The following is an 18,127-nucleotide window of genomic DNA, read 5'->3' as shown; positions in this document are numbered from 1 at the left end:
TAAAGTAACTGTACTCTTACTTGAGTACAATTTCTGGCTACTCTACCCACCTCTGCCGGGATACTAATGAAACTATAGCTACTTCTCCTATGTCCCCCCCCTCCCTCGTGGAGGGGGTCCGGTCCGATGACCATGGATGAAGTACTGGCTGTCCAGAGTCGAGACCCAGGATGGACCGCTCGTCGGGACCCAGGATGGACCGCTCGCCTGTATCGGTTGGGGACATCTCTACGCTGCTGATCCGCCTCCGCTTGAGATGGTTTCCTGTGCACTCAAGATGTGACTTTAAGGTTTTACTACTTACGTATAAAATACTACACGGTCTAGCTCCATCCTATCTTGCCGATTGTATTGTACCGTATGTCCCCGCAAGAAATCTGCGTTCAAAAGACTCCGGCTTATTAGTGATTCCTAGAGCCCAAAAAAAGTCTGCGGGCTATAGAGCGTTTTCCGTTCGGGCTCCAGTACTCTGGAATGCCCTCCCGGTAACAGTTCGAGATGCTACCTCAGTAGAAGCATTTAAGTCTCACCTTAAAACTCATCTGTATACTCTAGCCTTTAAATAGACCTCCTTTTTCGACCAGTTGATCTGCCGCTTCTTTTCTTTCTCCTATGTCCCCCCCTCCCTTGTGGAGGGGGTCCGGTCCGATGACCATGGATGAAGTACTGGCTGTCCAGAGTCGAGACCCAGGATGGGCCGCTCGCCTGTATCGGTTGGGGACATCTCTACGCTGCTGATCCGCCTCCGCTTGAGATGGTTTCCTGTGGACGGGACTCTCGCTGCTGTCTTGGATCCGCTTGAACTGAACTCTCGCGGCTGTGTGTTGGAGCCACTATGGATTGAACTTTCACAGTATCATGTTAGACCCGCTCGACATCCATTGCTTTCGGTCCCCTAGAGGGGGGGGGTTGCCCACATCTGAGGTCCTCTCCAAGGTTTCTCATAGTCAGCATTGTCACTGGCGTCCCACTGGATGTGAATTCTCCCTGCCCACTGGGTGTGAGTTTTCCTTGCCCCTTTTGTGGGTTCTTCCGAGGATGTTGTAGTCGTAATGATTTGTGCAGTCCTTCGAGACATTTGTGATTTGGGGCTATATAAATAAACATTGATTGATTGATTGATTGATAGTATAGTATCGGTATACCGGTACTATACTAGCTATAGTATAGTACTAGTATAGTACCGGTATACTGTACAACCCTATTTCAACACTTTGTCGAGCTGAAAACAAGGCAGGCATAGGGCATTTTTCTTCTAGAAAGGGTAACACGGACGCATATTTGATGAGCCATTCGTTAGGTGACAGTCTATTGCTGTTATACTCATTATATTTGTCATGGACTCGGAAAAAGGTACAATGTGGGACTTGTAGAGTTCGAAAGCATTCTTCCACGGCCAGAACTCCACGCGTTATCACAGGGACGTCACGTACTCGGCAGTTACATGAGCGCTCCTTGTGTAACACGTGCCGTGATGCCAAATCCACGCAGCTCCTCCTCCTCCCCATCATCATCATCATCTGGAGGCTGCTGGCGTGGAGCAATATGTGACTTCCCTGACAGACATGCTGGATCTGTAACTCTCTTATACAAGGACAAGTGCCACGGTCACGACCATGGGATCCCGCGCCGGCACGCCACTTTACGCATACGCCTGCGTCTATTTATTGGTCGTCACCCTGCAAGGGGCGCGATGTCAGCGGCACCCCGGGACTAATAAGCCGAAAGCCGCCCTCCGGCAGACTCTGCAGTGGTCGCACAACGGCAACGTCTTCAGCCTCCTGACGCAGGGCGCGGAGTACCAGGCGCCCAGGCGGCGGGGCGCGCCCCCGGAGCGCGTGCAGCCGCGCCCGCTCACCGTCATCCACGACAACACCCGCCAGCCGCAGCAGCAGCAGGAGACGCCGCCGCCACCTGCCGCCTCCGAGACGCTCCCGGCGGCGCTGCAGCGGCTGGTGCGCGGGCGAGAGCACCGCAAAGTCCAGGAGGCGGAACATAGCCGGCAGGCGAATGACACCCGGGAGAAAGTCACCGTCAGCCCGCCTCTGCCCAGGGACGACATGATGATGGGCGACGACCCCTACGACCCGTCCAAGTCCATAGACAGCGACAACCCGTACTACAACCACTATGACGTGTACGAGAGGCCCAGGTCCAGGTCCAGACCCGGATATGGCACAAGGTACCATCAGTACGGTAAGAGTCAGGGCAGGGCTCGGTTCTGTCAACTCCGCTTTTTAATTCCGTGTTGCTTGAGCTGCTCAGTGGTCTAGTGCAGTGGGCCCCAACTTGTTTGTATCTGCGGACCGGTCAACGCTTAATAATTTGTCCCGCGGCCCAGGGGGGGGTCCTTTTTTTTTTTTTTTTTTTCTTCTTTGTCATGAAAAAGGGAGTTTTTTGTGGTTGGTGCACTATTTGTAAGTGTATATTGTGTTTTTTTATGTTGATTTAATAAAAAAATAAACTAAAATAAAATAAAATAAATAATTTTTATTATTATAATTTTTTTTTTTCATAAAAAATTCTTCTGCGGCCCGGTACCAATCGGGTGGATGGGGACCACTGGTCTAGTGCAGTGGTCCTCAACCTTTTTGTGTCCGCGGACCGGTCAACGCTTAATAATTTGTCCCGCGGCCCGGGGGTGGGGGGTCCTTTTTTTCTTCTTTTTTTTTTCTTCTTTGTCATGAAAAAGGGAGTTTTTTGTGGTTGGTGCACTATTTGTAAGTGTATATTGTGTTTTTTATGTTGATTTAATAAAACAATAAACTAAAATAAAATTTAAAAACATTTTTTTATTATTATTTTATCAAAAATTCTTCTGCGGCCCGGTGGTTGGGGACCACTGGTCTAGTGCAGTGGTCCCCAACCTTTTTGTGTCCGCGGACCGGTCAACGCTTAATAATTTGTCCCGCGGCCCGGGTGGGTGGGGGGGGGAGGGGGAGGAGGGGCGGTGTCCTTTTATTTTTATTTTTATTTTTTTATTCTTTGTCATGAAAAAGGGACGTTGTTGTCATGAAAAAGGGAGTTTTTTGTGGTTTGTGCACTATTTGTAAGTGTATATTGTGTTTTTTATGTTGGATAAAAAAAAAAAAAATGTTTTTCTTTTTTTTTAAATAAAAAATTCTTCTGCGGCCCGGTACCAATCGGGCCACGGCCCGGTGGTTGGGGACCACTGGTCTAGTGCAGTGTTTTTCAACCTTTTTGGAGCCGAGGCACATTTTTTGCGTTGAAAAAAGTCCGGAGGAACACTATTCAGTTGACAATAAAAATTCGTCGTTGGATATGACTATAAAGCAGGGGTGTCAGACTCAAATACAGAGTGGACCAACATTTAAAACTGAACAAAGCCTCGGGCCAAGGTTGAACAAATTAACCTTTTAAAATATATATACATATATATATATATATATATATATATATATATATATATATATATATATATATATATATATATATATATATATATATATATATACATATATATATATATATATATATATATATATACATATATATATACATATATATGTGTATATATATATATTATAAATATAGTATATATATACTATATATTGTTATATATTGTTTTTATATACTATAAAAACAACAACAACAACAACAACAACAAAATATATATATATATATATATATATATATATATATATATATGGATGCTGGTTGGCGCCTTGCATGGCAGCTCCCTCCATCAGTGTGTGAATGTGTGTGTGAATGGGTAAATGTGGAAGTAGTGTTAAAGCGCTTTGAGTACCTTGAAGGTAGAAAAGCGCTATACAAGTACAACCCATTTATTATTTATTTATTTATATATATATATGTCAGGCTTGCCCCTGGCAATTTGTGTTTTAGTTTTTTCCTCTGTGTGTGTGTAGTATTTCCTGTCTTTAGTTCTTGTCAGCGCTCTTATTTTGTGTGTTTCCTGTTTTTTTTTTACCGTGCGCTGTTTCCCCTCAGCTGCGGCTGATTGGCCCCTGGGCACACCTGGTGTCAATCAGCCCGATTCCTATTTGAGCCTGTTTTGTCCTCCAGTCGAGTGCTGGATTATTGTCATGTCGATGTCACTTCCGTATTGTCACTCCTGTCGTGTCGTTTCGTGTGGTGTCATTGCAGCGTAGCGGTGAGCTATATTTCGGTATCTGTTTGTAACTTACTGTCTTTTGTTCCCTGCTTCCGTTTTGTTTTCATTCTACAAGTGACGACTTCTGTTTTCCTGCTCGCTACCCGCTAGTTTCCATGCTAGGCTCCTTTGGTTTTCTAGCTCCCATGCTAGTTCTTTTAGTTTTGTTATCCGCCTCGTGCGCGCTTTCTGTTGTACCCCTTCTGTTCTTGTTCTAGTATTTTAATTAAAACATGTTTACCTGCAAAATGCCTGCCTCCTTCTCTGCATCTTGGGGTTCATCACAAACTAACTTTGACAATATATATATATGTATATATATATATATATATATATATATATATATATATATATATATATATACAGCCCGGCCCCCGGCCAAATTATTTTAACCCAATGCAGTTTTGGGACCCCTGGGTTAGAGTGTCCGCCCTTAGATAGGTAGGTCGTGAGTTCAAACCCCGGCCGAGTCATACCAAAGACTATAAAAATGGGAGCCATTACCTCCCTGCTCTGAACTCAGCAATAAGGCTTGGAATTGGGGAGTAAATCACCCAAAAATTATTCCCTGGGCGTGGCCACCGCTGCTGCTCACTGCTCCCCTCACCTCCCAGGGGGTGATCAAGGGGATGGGTCAAATGCAGAAGACAAATTTCACCACACCTAGTGTGTGTGTGACAATCATTGGCACTTTAACTTAACTTAACTTAACTTAATTTTAACTTAACTTAAGAGGAGTTTGCCAGATGAGATATTAAAAAGAGAAATTTTTGATTCCACATAAGCTAATCCAATACTTTATTCTAATATTCACATTTAAACGTCGGCTTTATGCTTAAATTCTTATATTTGGCCACTAGATGGCGCCACTTTTCCCCATTACTTTTTTTAAAATTTATTTTATTTTATAAACCTTTATTTATAGATTGCAACATTTACAAACAGTTGAGAAATAATAATCAAAATGAGTACAAAACCAGTACAAAACAGCACCAGGGGGTTGTCAACTCAAAATAACTCAAATAGAATGCTGAAAATCGTATATTTGTCCACCAGATGGCGCCACTATTCCCCATTCAAAGCATGCAGTACAGCATAAGCAATACACATCTTTTATGGAATAACCCCGTCCAAACAAAAAAACAAAACAGTGGAATTAAGTAAACATCCTTGCCTTTGGGGAAAAAAAAGGGAAACAAAAAAATCACATTTGAAGTATTTTTTGTCATCCGGTTCTAATTTCTATGTCAATAACATTTAATCATCTGGTGGTTTTATGAATTTGTTACCAATGTTTTAAGTGGTTATTTTTAATGTCACATAAACTAATCCGATACTTTATTCTAATATTCATATTTAAACGTCGGTTTTATGCTCGAAATCGTATATCTGTCCACCAGAGGGCGCCACTATTCCCCATTCAAAGCATGCAGAGACCTCGTTTGCCTTTTCCTGATTCATGCTTGATGACGTCAGTGATTCTGGGCCCCTTGAATCCTTCTCCATGGACCCCCCTGACTGACCCACATTTCAACTATTTGAAATGTGGACTCGTTAGACAATAGAACACTTTTGCCACTCTGCATCAGTCCATCTTAGATGAGCTCGGGCACTGGGTGTTGTTGATAAATGGCTTTTTGGACTTTTTCAAAAATCTAATTTCTTTTTTTAATATTGCATATCTGTATGTTTTTTTCCCCCTGACTACACATTTGAAAGGAGGACAATCCTAAAAATAGATGCAATGTTTGATAAGTGCTTTATTAGTTTTGAGATGGACTTGTTTGACTTATGTAACATTGTTTATTTTTACAGCACTATTAAAACAGTGCTAAGAGGTGCTTTTTTTAGTTTTATATCTCACAATAGAAAAAAATTATGCAGGAAAATCCATGGAATAAGCATTACACATCTTTTATGGAAATCCCCGTCCAAATAAAAAAATAATAAACATTTAAAAAAAAAACTGTGGAATTATGTAAACATCCTTGCCTTTGGGAAAAAAAGGGAAACATTATATTTGAAGTATTTTTTGTCATCCGGTTTTAATTTCTATGTCAATAACATTTGATCATCTGGTGATTTTACGAATTTGTTACCAATGTTTTAAGAGGTTTTTGGAACTTTTGGAACCCTAGGGTCCTTGGAACCCTAACCCTAGGAGGAGTTTGCCAGATGGGATATTAAAAAGCGACGTTTTGATTTCACATAAACTAAGCCAATACTTTATTCTAATATTCAAATTTTAAATGTCGGTTTTATGCTTGAAATTGTTTATTTGTCCACCAGATTGCGCCACTTTTCCCCATTCAAAGCATGCAGAGACCTTGTTTGCCTTTTCCTGATTCATGCTTGATGACGTCAGTGATTCTGGGCCCCTTGAATCCTTCTCCATGGACCCCCCCTCACTGACCCACATTTCAACTATTTGAAATGTGGACTCGTTAGACAATAGAACACTTTTGCCACTATGCATCAGTCCATCTTAGATGGGCTCGGGCACTGGGTGTTGTTGATAAATGGCTTTTTGGACTTTTTCAAAAATCTAATTTATTTTTTTAATATTACATATCTGTATGTTTTTTTTCCCCCTGACTACACATTTAAAAGGATGACAATCCTAAAAATAGATGCAATGATTGATAAGTGCATTAGTAGTTTTTAGATGGACTTGTTTGACTTATGTAACATTTGTTTATTTTTACAGCACTATTAAAACAGTGTTAATATCCTGATCCGCTACTTGGATCATGGCATATTCTGGTTTTCTGTTTTGTTATGACATCCTGTTTAGTATTTGATGTTCTTAGTTCCTGGTGGCACTTCCTGTTTTGTTTCCGTTACCATAGTAACGCATTTTTGTCACCTGCTTTCTGTCTTTCTCGCGCACCTGCATTTTGATTTTCCCCTCTATTTAAGCCTGCCCCTTTTGTTCACTCGTCCCCACAGTCTAATTTGTATTCCATGCATCAGGTGACGTCGCTATTTTCGCTTGTGGTAAATACTTTTTGAACTCGGATTGTTTTCTGTTTTTGTTTGTATCCTTTTGAGTTTTTGAATTAAATATTTTCCTACCCGCTACCCTGAAAAGTCTGTTTGCATCCCGGGAGAACAAGCCTCACAGTTAATTGCGAAAAACCCCTCGTCATAACACAAGCACGTATTTAAGTTTTTTTTAAAATTTTTTTTACAAACTATAATACGGGTATGTAATAAAAAGGGGTGGTAAAAAATGTTTTTTAATCATATTCGAATCTCAATTTTTTTTTTTAAGTAATTTTTGGGGGGTAATTTTTTTGTAATTTTCAAAAAAAAAATGTTTATTTGGATGAAATAATTTAAAAAAATAAAATTTTAGGCTATCTCTATGCTTATTTGGTGCATGTATGTGTCATACGTCAGCAACCAAAGGGAAGGTTTTGTAACCTGTAAGCTGTTTTGTTAAAGTGTTTAATCCTTTAAAATCGTTTTTAATCATACATATATATATATATATATATATATATATATATATATATATATATATATATATATATATATATATATATATATATATATATATATTTATTTATTTATGTATGTATATATATATATATATATATATATCCATCCATCCATCCATTTTCTACCGCTTATTCCCTTTTGGGGTCGCGGAGGGCGCTGGCGCCTATCTCAGCTACAATCGGGCGGAAGGCGGGGTACACCCTGGACAAGTCGCCACCTCATCGCAATATATATATATATATATATATATATATATACATATATATACATATATATATATATACATATATATATATTTTTTTTTTTTAAATTGGTTTTATTTTTTATTTAATCATTGGTGTAGCTAAGGATATTTGAATATTGTTTTTAATATTGTTGTGCAGCACTTTGGAAACATTTATGTTGTTTAAATGTGCTATACAAATAAAGTGGATTGGATTGGATTGTTATTATTATACTAAACCAGGCCTGGGCAATTATTTTGACTCGGGGGGGCCACATTTAGAGAAAAAAGTGTGTCTGGGGGCCTGTATATCTATATTTATGAACACTAATACAAAACCTCACAATAATGTCTGATTGAATGCTAAAAACATAATGGAATTTGACATTTTTCTATGAAGGATAAAAAGCTGAATATTGACAAAATATGAACATCACACCCCCTTTCCTTTGACACATTTTACAATCAAGTGTAAAATTTGCCCAGGTCTGTACTAGACTGACCGTACGTCCTCTTTTCCCAAGACATATCCTCTTTTGCGGGGCTGTCTGGGTGGAGTTTCTGAAATGCCTCAAATGTCCGGCATTTTGAGTTAGAGTAGCTTGTATTTTTAATGTACGTTCAGGGTTAAGAAGGGGTTAAAAACTAAACAAATTGTGAAGGTGGGCGCACGCAGCATTATTCCTGAGGGTGGGGCAGAGAGAGAGAGAGAGAGAGAGAGAGAGAGAGTTATAATAAAGGCTCTGCGTTTTGTCGATAGATTTATCAGATTTTTAAAAATCTATATCTGTAGCAAGTGTGACCCGGAGGCCATTTGTGGCCCACAGCTAATGTTTTAACGGCCCACGGCACGTTCTAAAAATACTATAAAAAATAAACAAAAACACAAAAAAAGTGAAATAAAAAAAAGAGTACAAAAGCTGTCTTTGATCGTACGACCCTGTTTTCTAACAGTTTTGTAACCAAAGGCGATGGCTGTTTATGACCCCCCTCCCTTAGAAACTGGACAAAAGAGGACAAAAGCTGTCTTTGATCCTACCAAGAAAAAGGCTTGTTAAACTCCACTGTGTAGGATGGGGAGCGACATGACGGTGTCGGTTTCTTTGGTGTATTGTAATCCACGGGAAGATTTTGTCTTGACCCGAGATCTACAAAGCGGAGAGGAGGCAGAGCCTGACCTTCCTCCAGGCACCTTTTCTTTGAACTGTTTTATGACCTTTTCTTTGAACTGTTTTGTAACCAAAGGCGATGGCTGTTTACGACCCCCCTCCCTTTGAAACAAGACAACAGCTGTCTTTGGTCCTACCGAGCAGAAGGCTTGTAAAACTCCACTGTGTAGGATGGGGAGCGACATGAGGGTGTTGGTTTCTTTGATGTATTGTAATCCGCGGGAAGATTTTGTCTTGACCCGAGATCTACAAAGCAGAGAAGAGGCAGGGCCTCACCTCCCTCCAGGCACCTTTTCCTTGAACTGTTTTACGCCTTTTTTTTAACAGTTTTGTAACCAAAGGCGATGGCTGTTTATGACCCCCACTCCCTTAGAAACAGGACAAAAGAGGACAAAAGATGTCTTTGATCCTACCAAGAAAAAGGCTTGTAAAACTCCACTGTGTAGGATGGGGAGCGACTTGAGGGTGCTGGTTTCTTTGATGTATTGTCATCCACGGGAAGATTTTGTCTTGACCCGAGATCTACAAAGCGGAGAAGAGGCAGGGCCTGACCTCCCTCCAGACACCTTTTCTTTGAACTGTTTTACAACCTTTTCTTTGAACAGTTTTGTAACCAAAGGCGATGGCTGTTTATGACCCCCCTCCCTTAGAGACTGGACAAAAGAGGACAAAAGCTGTCTTTGATCCTACCAAGAAAAAGGCTTGTTAAATTCCATTGTGTAGGATGGGGAGCGACATGACGGTGTCGGTTTCTTTGGTGTATTGTAATCCACAGGAAGATTTTGTCTTGACCCGAGATCTACAAAGCGGAGAGGAGGCAAAGCCTGACCTTCCCCCAGGCACATTTTCTTTGAACTGTTTTACGACCTTTTCTTTGAACTGTTTTGTAACTAAAGGCAATAGCTGTTTACGACCCCCCTCTCTTAGAAACAGGACAAAAGAGGACAAAAGATGTCTTTGATCCTACCAAGAAAAAGGCTTGTTAAACTCCACTGTGTAGGATGGGGAGCGACATGAGGGTGTCGGTTTCTTTGGTGTATTGTAATCCACGGGAAAATGTTGTCTTGACCCGAGATCTACAAAGCGGAGAGGAGGCAGGGCCTGACCTCCCTCCAGGCACCTTTTCTTTTAACTGTTTTATGACCTTTTCTTTGAACTGTTTTGTAACCAAATGCGATAGCTGTTTACGACCCCCACTCCCTTAGAAACAGGACAAAAGAGGACAAAAGATGTCTTTGATCCTACCAAGAAAAAGGCTTGTTAAACTCCACTGTGTAGTATGGGGAGCAACATGACGGTGTCGGTTTCTTTGGTGTATTGTAATCCACGGGAAGATTTTGTCTTGACCCGAGATCTACAAAGCAGAGAAGAGGCAGGGCCTGAGCTCCCCCCAGGCACCTTTTCCTTGAACTGTTTTACGCCTTTTTTTTAACAGTTTTGTAACCACAGCCGATGGCTGTTTACAACCCCCCTTCCTTAGAAACAGGACAAAAGAGGACAAAAGATGTCTTTGATCCTACCAAGAAAAAGGCTTGTTAAACTCCACTGTGTAGGATGGGGAGCGACATGACGGTGTCGGTTTCTTTGGTGTATTGTAATCCACGGGAAGCTTTTGTCTTGACCCGAGATCTACAAAGCGGAGAGGAAGCAGGGCCTGACCTCCCTCCAGGCACCTTTTCTTTGAACTGTTTTATGACCTTTTCTTTGAACTGTTTTGTAACCAAAGGCGATAGCTGTTTACGACCCCCACTCCCTTAGAAACAGGACAAAAGAGGACAAAAGATGTCTTTGATCCTACCAAGAAAAAGGCTTGTAAAACTCCACTGTGTAGGATGGGGAGCGACATGACGGTGTCGGTTTCTTTGGTGTATTGTAATCCACGGGAAGGAGGCAGGGCCTGACTCCACTCCAGGCACCTTTTTTATAAACTGTTTTGTGATAAGGGTGATGGCTGTTTACGACCCCCCACCCTTAGAAGCAGCTGTTGCCATGTAATCGGGGAAAGTCCAAATAAAAGAGGAGGTGTACAATCTTTCGACACTGTTCAAGGGTACAGTGTCTACACGTTTCTCCTTGATTGAGCTAAATTCTGTCTGTCTTTAATTCTGTCAGATTGTGTTCGTGACGAACCCAAAGACGCAGAGAAGGCGGCAGGCATTGCGTAAGAAAACATGATTTGATTTAAAAATAAGAAAAGGGAACCAGGAAGCAGGAACAGGATCCAGGGAATTGCTTACAGCAAACAAAGAAACAACACAACACGACACGACAATAATCCAGCCCTGACTGGAGGAGAAAACAGGTCTAAATAGTAGCTGGCTGATCGACACCAGGTGTGGCCAGGTGCCAATCAGCCACAGCTGAGGGGACACAGCACTCAGGGAGACAAAACAGGAAACAGAACCAAAATAAGAGTGCTGACAGGAACTAAAGAGAGGAAACAAAGACAAATGCTGAGGAAAAACTAAGACATAGACCAAACTGTCAGGGACAAGCCTGACAAATTCCTTGCTTCTTGTCTTGTTTAATAAATGTCATCAGTGTTAAATAAATAAATAAATGGGTTGTACTTGTATAGCGCTTTTCTACCTTCAAGGTACTCAAAGCGCTTTGACACTACTTCCACATTTACCCATTCACACACACATTCACACACTGATGGAGGGAGCTGCCATGCAAGGCGCTAACCAGCACCCATCAGGAGCAAGGGTGAAGTGTCTTGCTCAGGACACAACGGACGTGACGAGGTTGGTACTAGGTGGGGATTGAACCAGGGACCCCCGGGTTGCGTACGGCCACTCTCCCACAGCGCAAGTGTTAAAAACAGCTCAGCCACAAGCATAAACTGGATTCCGACGAAGCAGATACCCTTGTTTTGTATGTTTAAGGAAGTGAAACTTGTGTGTCGCAGGTCTTCCTGACCTGGTGCTTGACCCTTACTACATTCAGACGGCCGCTTACGTCCAGAGCATGTCGATGTACAACCTGAGATGTGCGGCCGAGGAGAACTGCTTGTCCAGGTGAGTTGTGGACACAAAAGGAAAGTGTAACTCACAGTCCCATCATAAAGTGCTAACAGCGGCTAAAATTAGCCGAACGCTGCCAGCAGTGATGGCCTCCACGGTACGTAAACACAGGAAAGAAGCCCGAATGGTAAACACATCAGCGGACCCAAACAACATGTCTCCCGGTTATTTTTCCACCCACCATTTAAGCTTTTTTTTTTTCCGTCCGAGGACTGCACGTCCACTGTAGGAAAGAGAAAAAAAAAAGGACAGAGTGTGACATCTTTTATTCTTTTATTGTGCAGCTCAGCCCACTCGGCCCGGGACTACGACAGCCGCATGCTGCTGCGCTTCCCCCAGAGAGTCAAGAACCAGGGCACGGCCGACTTCCTCCCCACCAGGCCGCGTTACGCCTGGGAGTGGCACAGCTGTCACCAGTGGGTATTTGAACACACCCCATCCACTGTTTTATATGTAAGACAGACCAGTGCAGGGGTCACCAACGCGGTGCCCGCGGGCAACAGGTCGCCCGTAATGACCAGATGAGTCGCCCGCGGGACTGTTCTAAAAATAGCTCAAATAGCAGCACTTACCAGTGAGCTGCCTCTATTTTTTTAATTTTATTTATTGACTAGCAAGCTTGACTCGCTTTGCTGGACATTTTTAATTCTAAGAGAGACAAAACTCAAATAGAATTTGAAAATCCGAGAAAATATTTTAAAGACTTGGTCTTCACTTGTTTGAATAAATGTGTGTATTTTCTTACTTTGCTTCTTATAACTTTCAAAAAGACAATTTTAGAGAAAAAATACAACCTTAAAAATTATTTTTAGGATTTTTAAACACATATACCTTTTTACCTTTTAAATTCCTTCCTCTTCTTTCCTGACAATTTAAATCAATGTTCAAGCAAATTTATTTTTTTATTGTAAAGAATTATAAATACATTCTAATTTAATTCTTCATTTTAACTTCTGTTTTGTCGACGAAAAATCCATCCATCCATCTTCTTCCGCTTATCCGAGGTCGGGTCGCGGGGGCAGCAGCCTAAGCAGGGAAACCCAGACTTCCCTCTCCCCAGCCACTTCGTCTAGCTCTTCCCGGGGGATCCCAGGCCAGCCGGGAGACATAGTCTTCCCAACGTGTCCTGGGTCTTCCCCGTGGCCTCCTACCGGTTGGACGTGCCCTAAACACATCCCTAGGGAGGCGTTCGAGTGGCATCCTGACCAGATGCCCGAACCACCTCATCTGGCTCCTCTCCATGTGGAGGAGCAGCGGCTTTACTTTGAGTTCCTCCCGGATGGCAGAGCTTCTCGCCCTATCTCTAAGGGAGGAGGAAACTAATTTGGGCCGCTTGTACCCGTGATCTTATCCTTTCGGTCATGACCCAAACTTTGACCATAGGTGAGGATGGGAACGTAGATCGACCGGTAAATTGAGAGCTTTGCCTTCCGGCTCAGCTCCTTCTTCACCACAACGGATCGGTATGACGAAAAATATTTGTGAAATATTTCTTCAAACTTATTGTGATTAAAATTCTAAAAAATTATCCTGGCAAATCTAGAAAATCTGTAGAATCAAATGTAAATCTTATTTTAAAGTCTTTTGAATGTCTTTTATAATTTTTGTTCTGGAATATCTAGAAGAAATAATGATTTGTCTTTGTTAGAAATATAGCTTGGTCCAATTTGTTATATATTCAAACAAAGTCCAGATTGGATTTTAACTTATTTAAAACATGTCATCAAAATTCTAAAATTAATCTTAATCAGGAAAAATTACTTACTAATGATGTTCCATAATTTATTTATTTTAATTTTTTTCAAAAAGATTCGAATTAGCTAGTTTTTCTCTTCTTTTTTTTGGTTGAATTTTGAATTTTAAAGAGTCGAAATTGAAGATAAGCTATGTTTCAAAATAAAACTTTCATTTTTTTGTGTTTTTTCTCCTCTTTTAAATCGTTCAATTAAGTGTTCTTTTCATCATTTATTCTCTACAAAAAACCTTTCGTAAAAGGAAAAAAATATGTATGACGAAATTTTTATATATATATATTTATTTATTTATGTTGTTATTAAAGGTAAATTGAGCAAATTGGCTATTTCTGGCAATTTATTTAAGCGTGTATCAAACTGGTAGCCCTTCGCATTAATCAGTACCCAAGAAGTAGCTCTTGGTTTCAAAAAGGTTGGTGAGCCTTGGACTAGCGGCACCTTGGTAAAAACTTGATTATACGCCACACATTTTCAATGGGAGACAGGTCTGGACTACAGGCAGGCCAGTCTAGTACCCACACTCTTTTATTATGAAGCCACGCTGTTGTAACACGTGGTTTGGCATCGTCTTGGTAAATAGGTCATGGTAAATGGGTTGTACTTGTAGAGCGCTTTTCTACCCATTTTTAAGGAGCCCAAAGCGCTTTGACAGTATTTCCACATTCACCCATTCACACACACATTCACACACTGATGGCCTGACAAATTCCTTGCTTCTTGTCTTGTTTAATAGATGTCATCAGTGTTACATAAAGAAATTAATAAATGGGTTGTACTTGTATAGCGCTTTTCTACCTTCAAGGTACTCAAAGCGCTTCGACGCTACTTCCACATTTACCCATTCACACACATATTCACACACTAAAAGAGGGAGCTGCCATGCAAGGCGCCAACCAGCACCCATCAGGAGCAAGGGTGAAGTGTCTTTCCCAAGGACACAACGGACGTAAACTAGGAAGGTAGAAGGTGGGGATTGAACCAGTAACCCTCAGATTGCTGGCACAGCCACTACCAACTCTGCCACGCCGTCCCCTTGCTGAAATAAGCAGGGGCGTCCATGATAACGTTGCTTGGATGGCAACTTATGTTGCTCCAAAACCTGTATGTACCTTTCAGCATTAATGGTGCCTTCACAGATGTGTAAGTTACGGGGCGGCAGAGCTCGGTTGGTACAGTGGCCGTGTCAGCAACTTGAGGGTTGCAGGTTCGATTCCCGCTTGTACTATCCTAGTTACTGCCGTTGTGTCCTTGGGCAAGACACTTTACCGACTTGCTCCCAGGGCCACCCACACTGGTTTAAATGTAACTTAGATATTGGGTGTCACTATGTAAAGCGCTTTGAGTCACTTGAGAAAAGCGCTATATAAATATAATTCACTTCACTTCACTACCCATGCCTTGGCACTAATACACCCCCATACCATCACAGATGCCTAAAACAATCCGGAGAGTTCTTTTCCACTTTGTTCTGGAGGACACAACATCCACAGTTCCCCAAAACTATTTGAAATGTCTGGGTGTTGTTGATAAATGGCTTTGGCTTTGCATAGTAGAGTTTTAACTTACCCTTACAGATATAGTGACCAACTGTAGTTACTGACAGTGGTTTTCTGAAGTGTTCCTGAGCCCGCACGTGGTGATATCCTTTACACACTGATGTCACTTTTGGATGCAGTACTGCCTGAGGGGTATAAGGTCATGAGCATTCAATGTTGGTTTTCAGCCTTGCCGCTTACGTGCAGTGATTTCTCCAAATTCTCTGAACCTTTTGATGATATTACGGAGCGTAGATGGTAAAATCCCTAAATTCCTTGCAATAGCTGGTTGAGAAACGTTGTTCTCAAACTGTTAAACAGGCTAACTTAAGCATGCTAACTCCATCCATCCATCCATTTTCTACCGCTTATTCCCTTTTGGGGTCACGGGGGGCGCTGGCGCCTATCTCAGAATGAATGTTGAGTCCCACTTCTCTGTGAGCGCTTTGAGTATCCAACAATAGAAAAGCGCGATATAAATCTAATCCATTATTATTATTAAAATCGGGCGGAAGGCGGGGTACACCCTGGACAAGTCGCCACCTCGTCGCAGCCATGCTAACTCTTTCATCTAATTTTACAATTTTTTTTTCATTTTTCACAGCTATACACCTTACAGTCATATAAGTCGTTATATTAAACATGCAAACTGTTAGCATGCTAACATTAAAATGCTAACTTTTTTAGCTAATTTTAAACTTTTTTTCTCTAGATCCCCAGCCAAACACTGTATAATTTGTTATATGAATGATGCTAACTGTAAGCATGCGCAACATTAAAATGCTAACTTTTTTAGCTAATTTTAAACTTTTTTTCTCTAGATCCCCAGCCAAACACCGTATAATTTGTTATATGAATGATGCTAACTGTAAGCATGCTAACATTAGCACACATGTTAAATATTAGCATTTTCATGTAAGCATGCTAACATTTTAGGCTAGCTCTGTAGCTCATTTTGTACAGTTACACCCAAAACTCTTGGATTTGGACATTCAAAGCCCGGGGAACCTCTGGTCAGAGGTCCCGGGCACAGGTAGCAGGACCATCAAAATTTCCGCGGGAATTTTTCTAATAACCAATTATTGCTCGATTGCCTCATGCATGTACACAAAAAATAGAAACAGATGGAAAGTTTGTCTTCATCTTTCACAGCCAGGTTCCTTCCAACTCTGCAAAGAGTTCTGAACTTTGCCTGACCTGCTGCGAGTGCTCCTTTTTGACGGATACTGTAAAACAAGCTCTTTCCTTCATGGAAAAAAGTCGGCCATTTCGCAGAACCGACCTCATGCGGTAGATATGTGACCGTGGACCAGACGTGTCGGGGGGGGGGGGGTAAACACATAGCAGTGTTTCCTGCAGGATTGCAATGTGTGTGTGGCAGGGGCTGCTGTGTTAGGATCTGATCCCCTGAAGAGCAGGGAAACCTGCGAAACAGGCTTGTAGGGATGAAATAGCCTCTGGGTTAAAGGGGTCGAATAAAAAGTAAAAAAAAAATGTTGCTAAATAAAAATAAGAATAATAAAAGTGCGACAAATTGAAAAAAAGATATAAATAAAAATAAAAATTACAATACATCAAATAAACCGACGCCTTCATGTCGCTTCCCGACCTACACGGTGGCGTTTTACAAGCCTTTTGATTGGTAAGATCAAAGACAGCTTCTGTCTGCTCGCCGGGAACTCATGGAAACACGTTTTGTGATAACTTGGATACAATTATTCTGACAATAATGTTAGAGCGGCTAAACATGTTGAAAATATACTTCCATCCATCCATTTTCCTACCGCTTATTCCCTTTGGGGTCACGGGGGGCGCTGGTGTCTATCTCAGCTACATTCGGGCGGAAGGCGGCGTACACCCTGGACAAGTTGGGGCCAACACTCGTTAAATAAAACATCTGCCTTGTTTTTAATGAATACTTAGGCTGACTACGCTACTGTATATCAATGTTGGTCGTAATGGTGGCACTGTTTGTTTTCTGGGGTTTGAGAACCATTGGTGCACACGTGGTGGGCGGCACATTAAAGGGGAACATTATCACAATTTCAAAAGGGTTAAAAACAATAAAAATCAGTTCCCAGTGGCTTATTGTATTTTTTGAAGTTTTTTTCAAAATTTTACCGGTCCTGGAATATCCCTAAATAAAGCTTTAAAGTGCCTTATTTTCGCTATCTTCGAAACTACTATCCATTTTCCTGTGACGTCATACAGTGCTGCCGATACAAACAACATGGCGGTTACCACAGCAAGATATAGCGACATTAGCTCGGATTCAGACTCGGATTTCAGCGGCTTAAGCGATTCAACAGATTACGCACGCATTGAAACAGATGGTCGGAGTATGGAGGCAGATAGCAAAAACAAAATTGAAGAAGAAATTGAAGCTATTGCCGCTGTTCGGCCATAGCGTGGGTGTACCTAATGAAGTGGCCCACAGCATGGCTGCCTTATTAGCATCGCCGGTAAAATGTGCGGACCAAACGATCAGGACTTTCGCATCTTGTGACACTGGAGCAACTTAAATCCGTCGATTGGTAAGTGTTTGTTTCGCATTAAATGTGGGTATCTAGTTTCAAATGTACATACAGCTAGCCTAAATAGCATGTTAGCATCGATTAGCGTAGCATGTTAGCATCGATTAGCTGGCAGTCATGCTGCGACCAAATATGTCTGATTAGCACATAAGTCAACAACATCAACAAAAGTCACCTTTGTGATTTCGTTGACTTAATCGTTGCAAATGCATCTGCAGGTTATCCATACATCTCTGTGCCATGTCTG

General features: G+C 41.6%; 1 protein-coding gene across 1 annotated transcript in view; it reads left to right on the top strand.

Moving 5' to 3' along the window:
- Positions 1-1,509: 1,509 nt before the first annotated feature.
- loxa (lysyl oxidase a) overlaps positions 1,510-18,127 on the top strand; it is a 33,644-nt gene continuing 17,026 nt past the window's right edge. Inside the window, exons 1-3 of the mRNA XM_061876287.1 lie at positions 1,510-2,196; positions 11,943-12,051; positions 12,342-12,473. Of these exons, the coding sequence (XP_061732271.1) occupies positions 1,617-2,196; positions 11,943-12,051; positions 12,342-12,473 (821 nt within the window). The 5' untranslated portion in view covers positions 1,510-1,616. The remainder of the gene's footprint in view (positions 2,197-11,942; positions 12,052-12,341; positions 12,474-18,127) is intronic.

Source organism: Nerophis ophidion, linkage group LG17 (genome assembly GCF_033978795.1).
Source record: "Nerophis ophidion isolate RoL-2023_Sa linkage group LG17, RoL_Noph_v1.0, whole genome shotgun sequence".
Lineage (NCBI taxonomy): Eukaryota > Metazoa > Chordata > Actinopteri > Syngnathiformes > Syngnathidae > Nerophis > Nerophis ophidion.
Note: the sequence above shows the minus strand (reverse complement) of the source record. Positions and strands in the feature narration are given on the sequence as shown.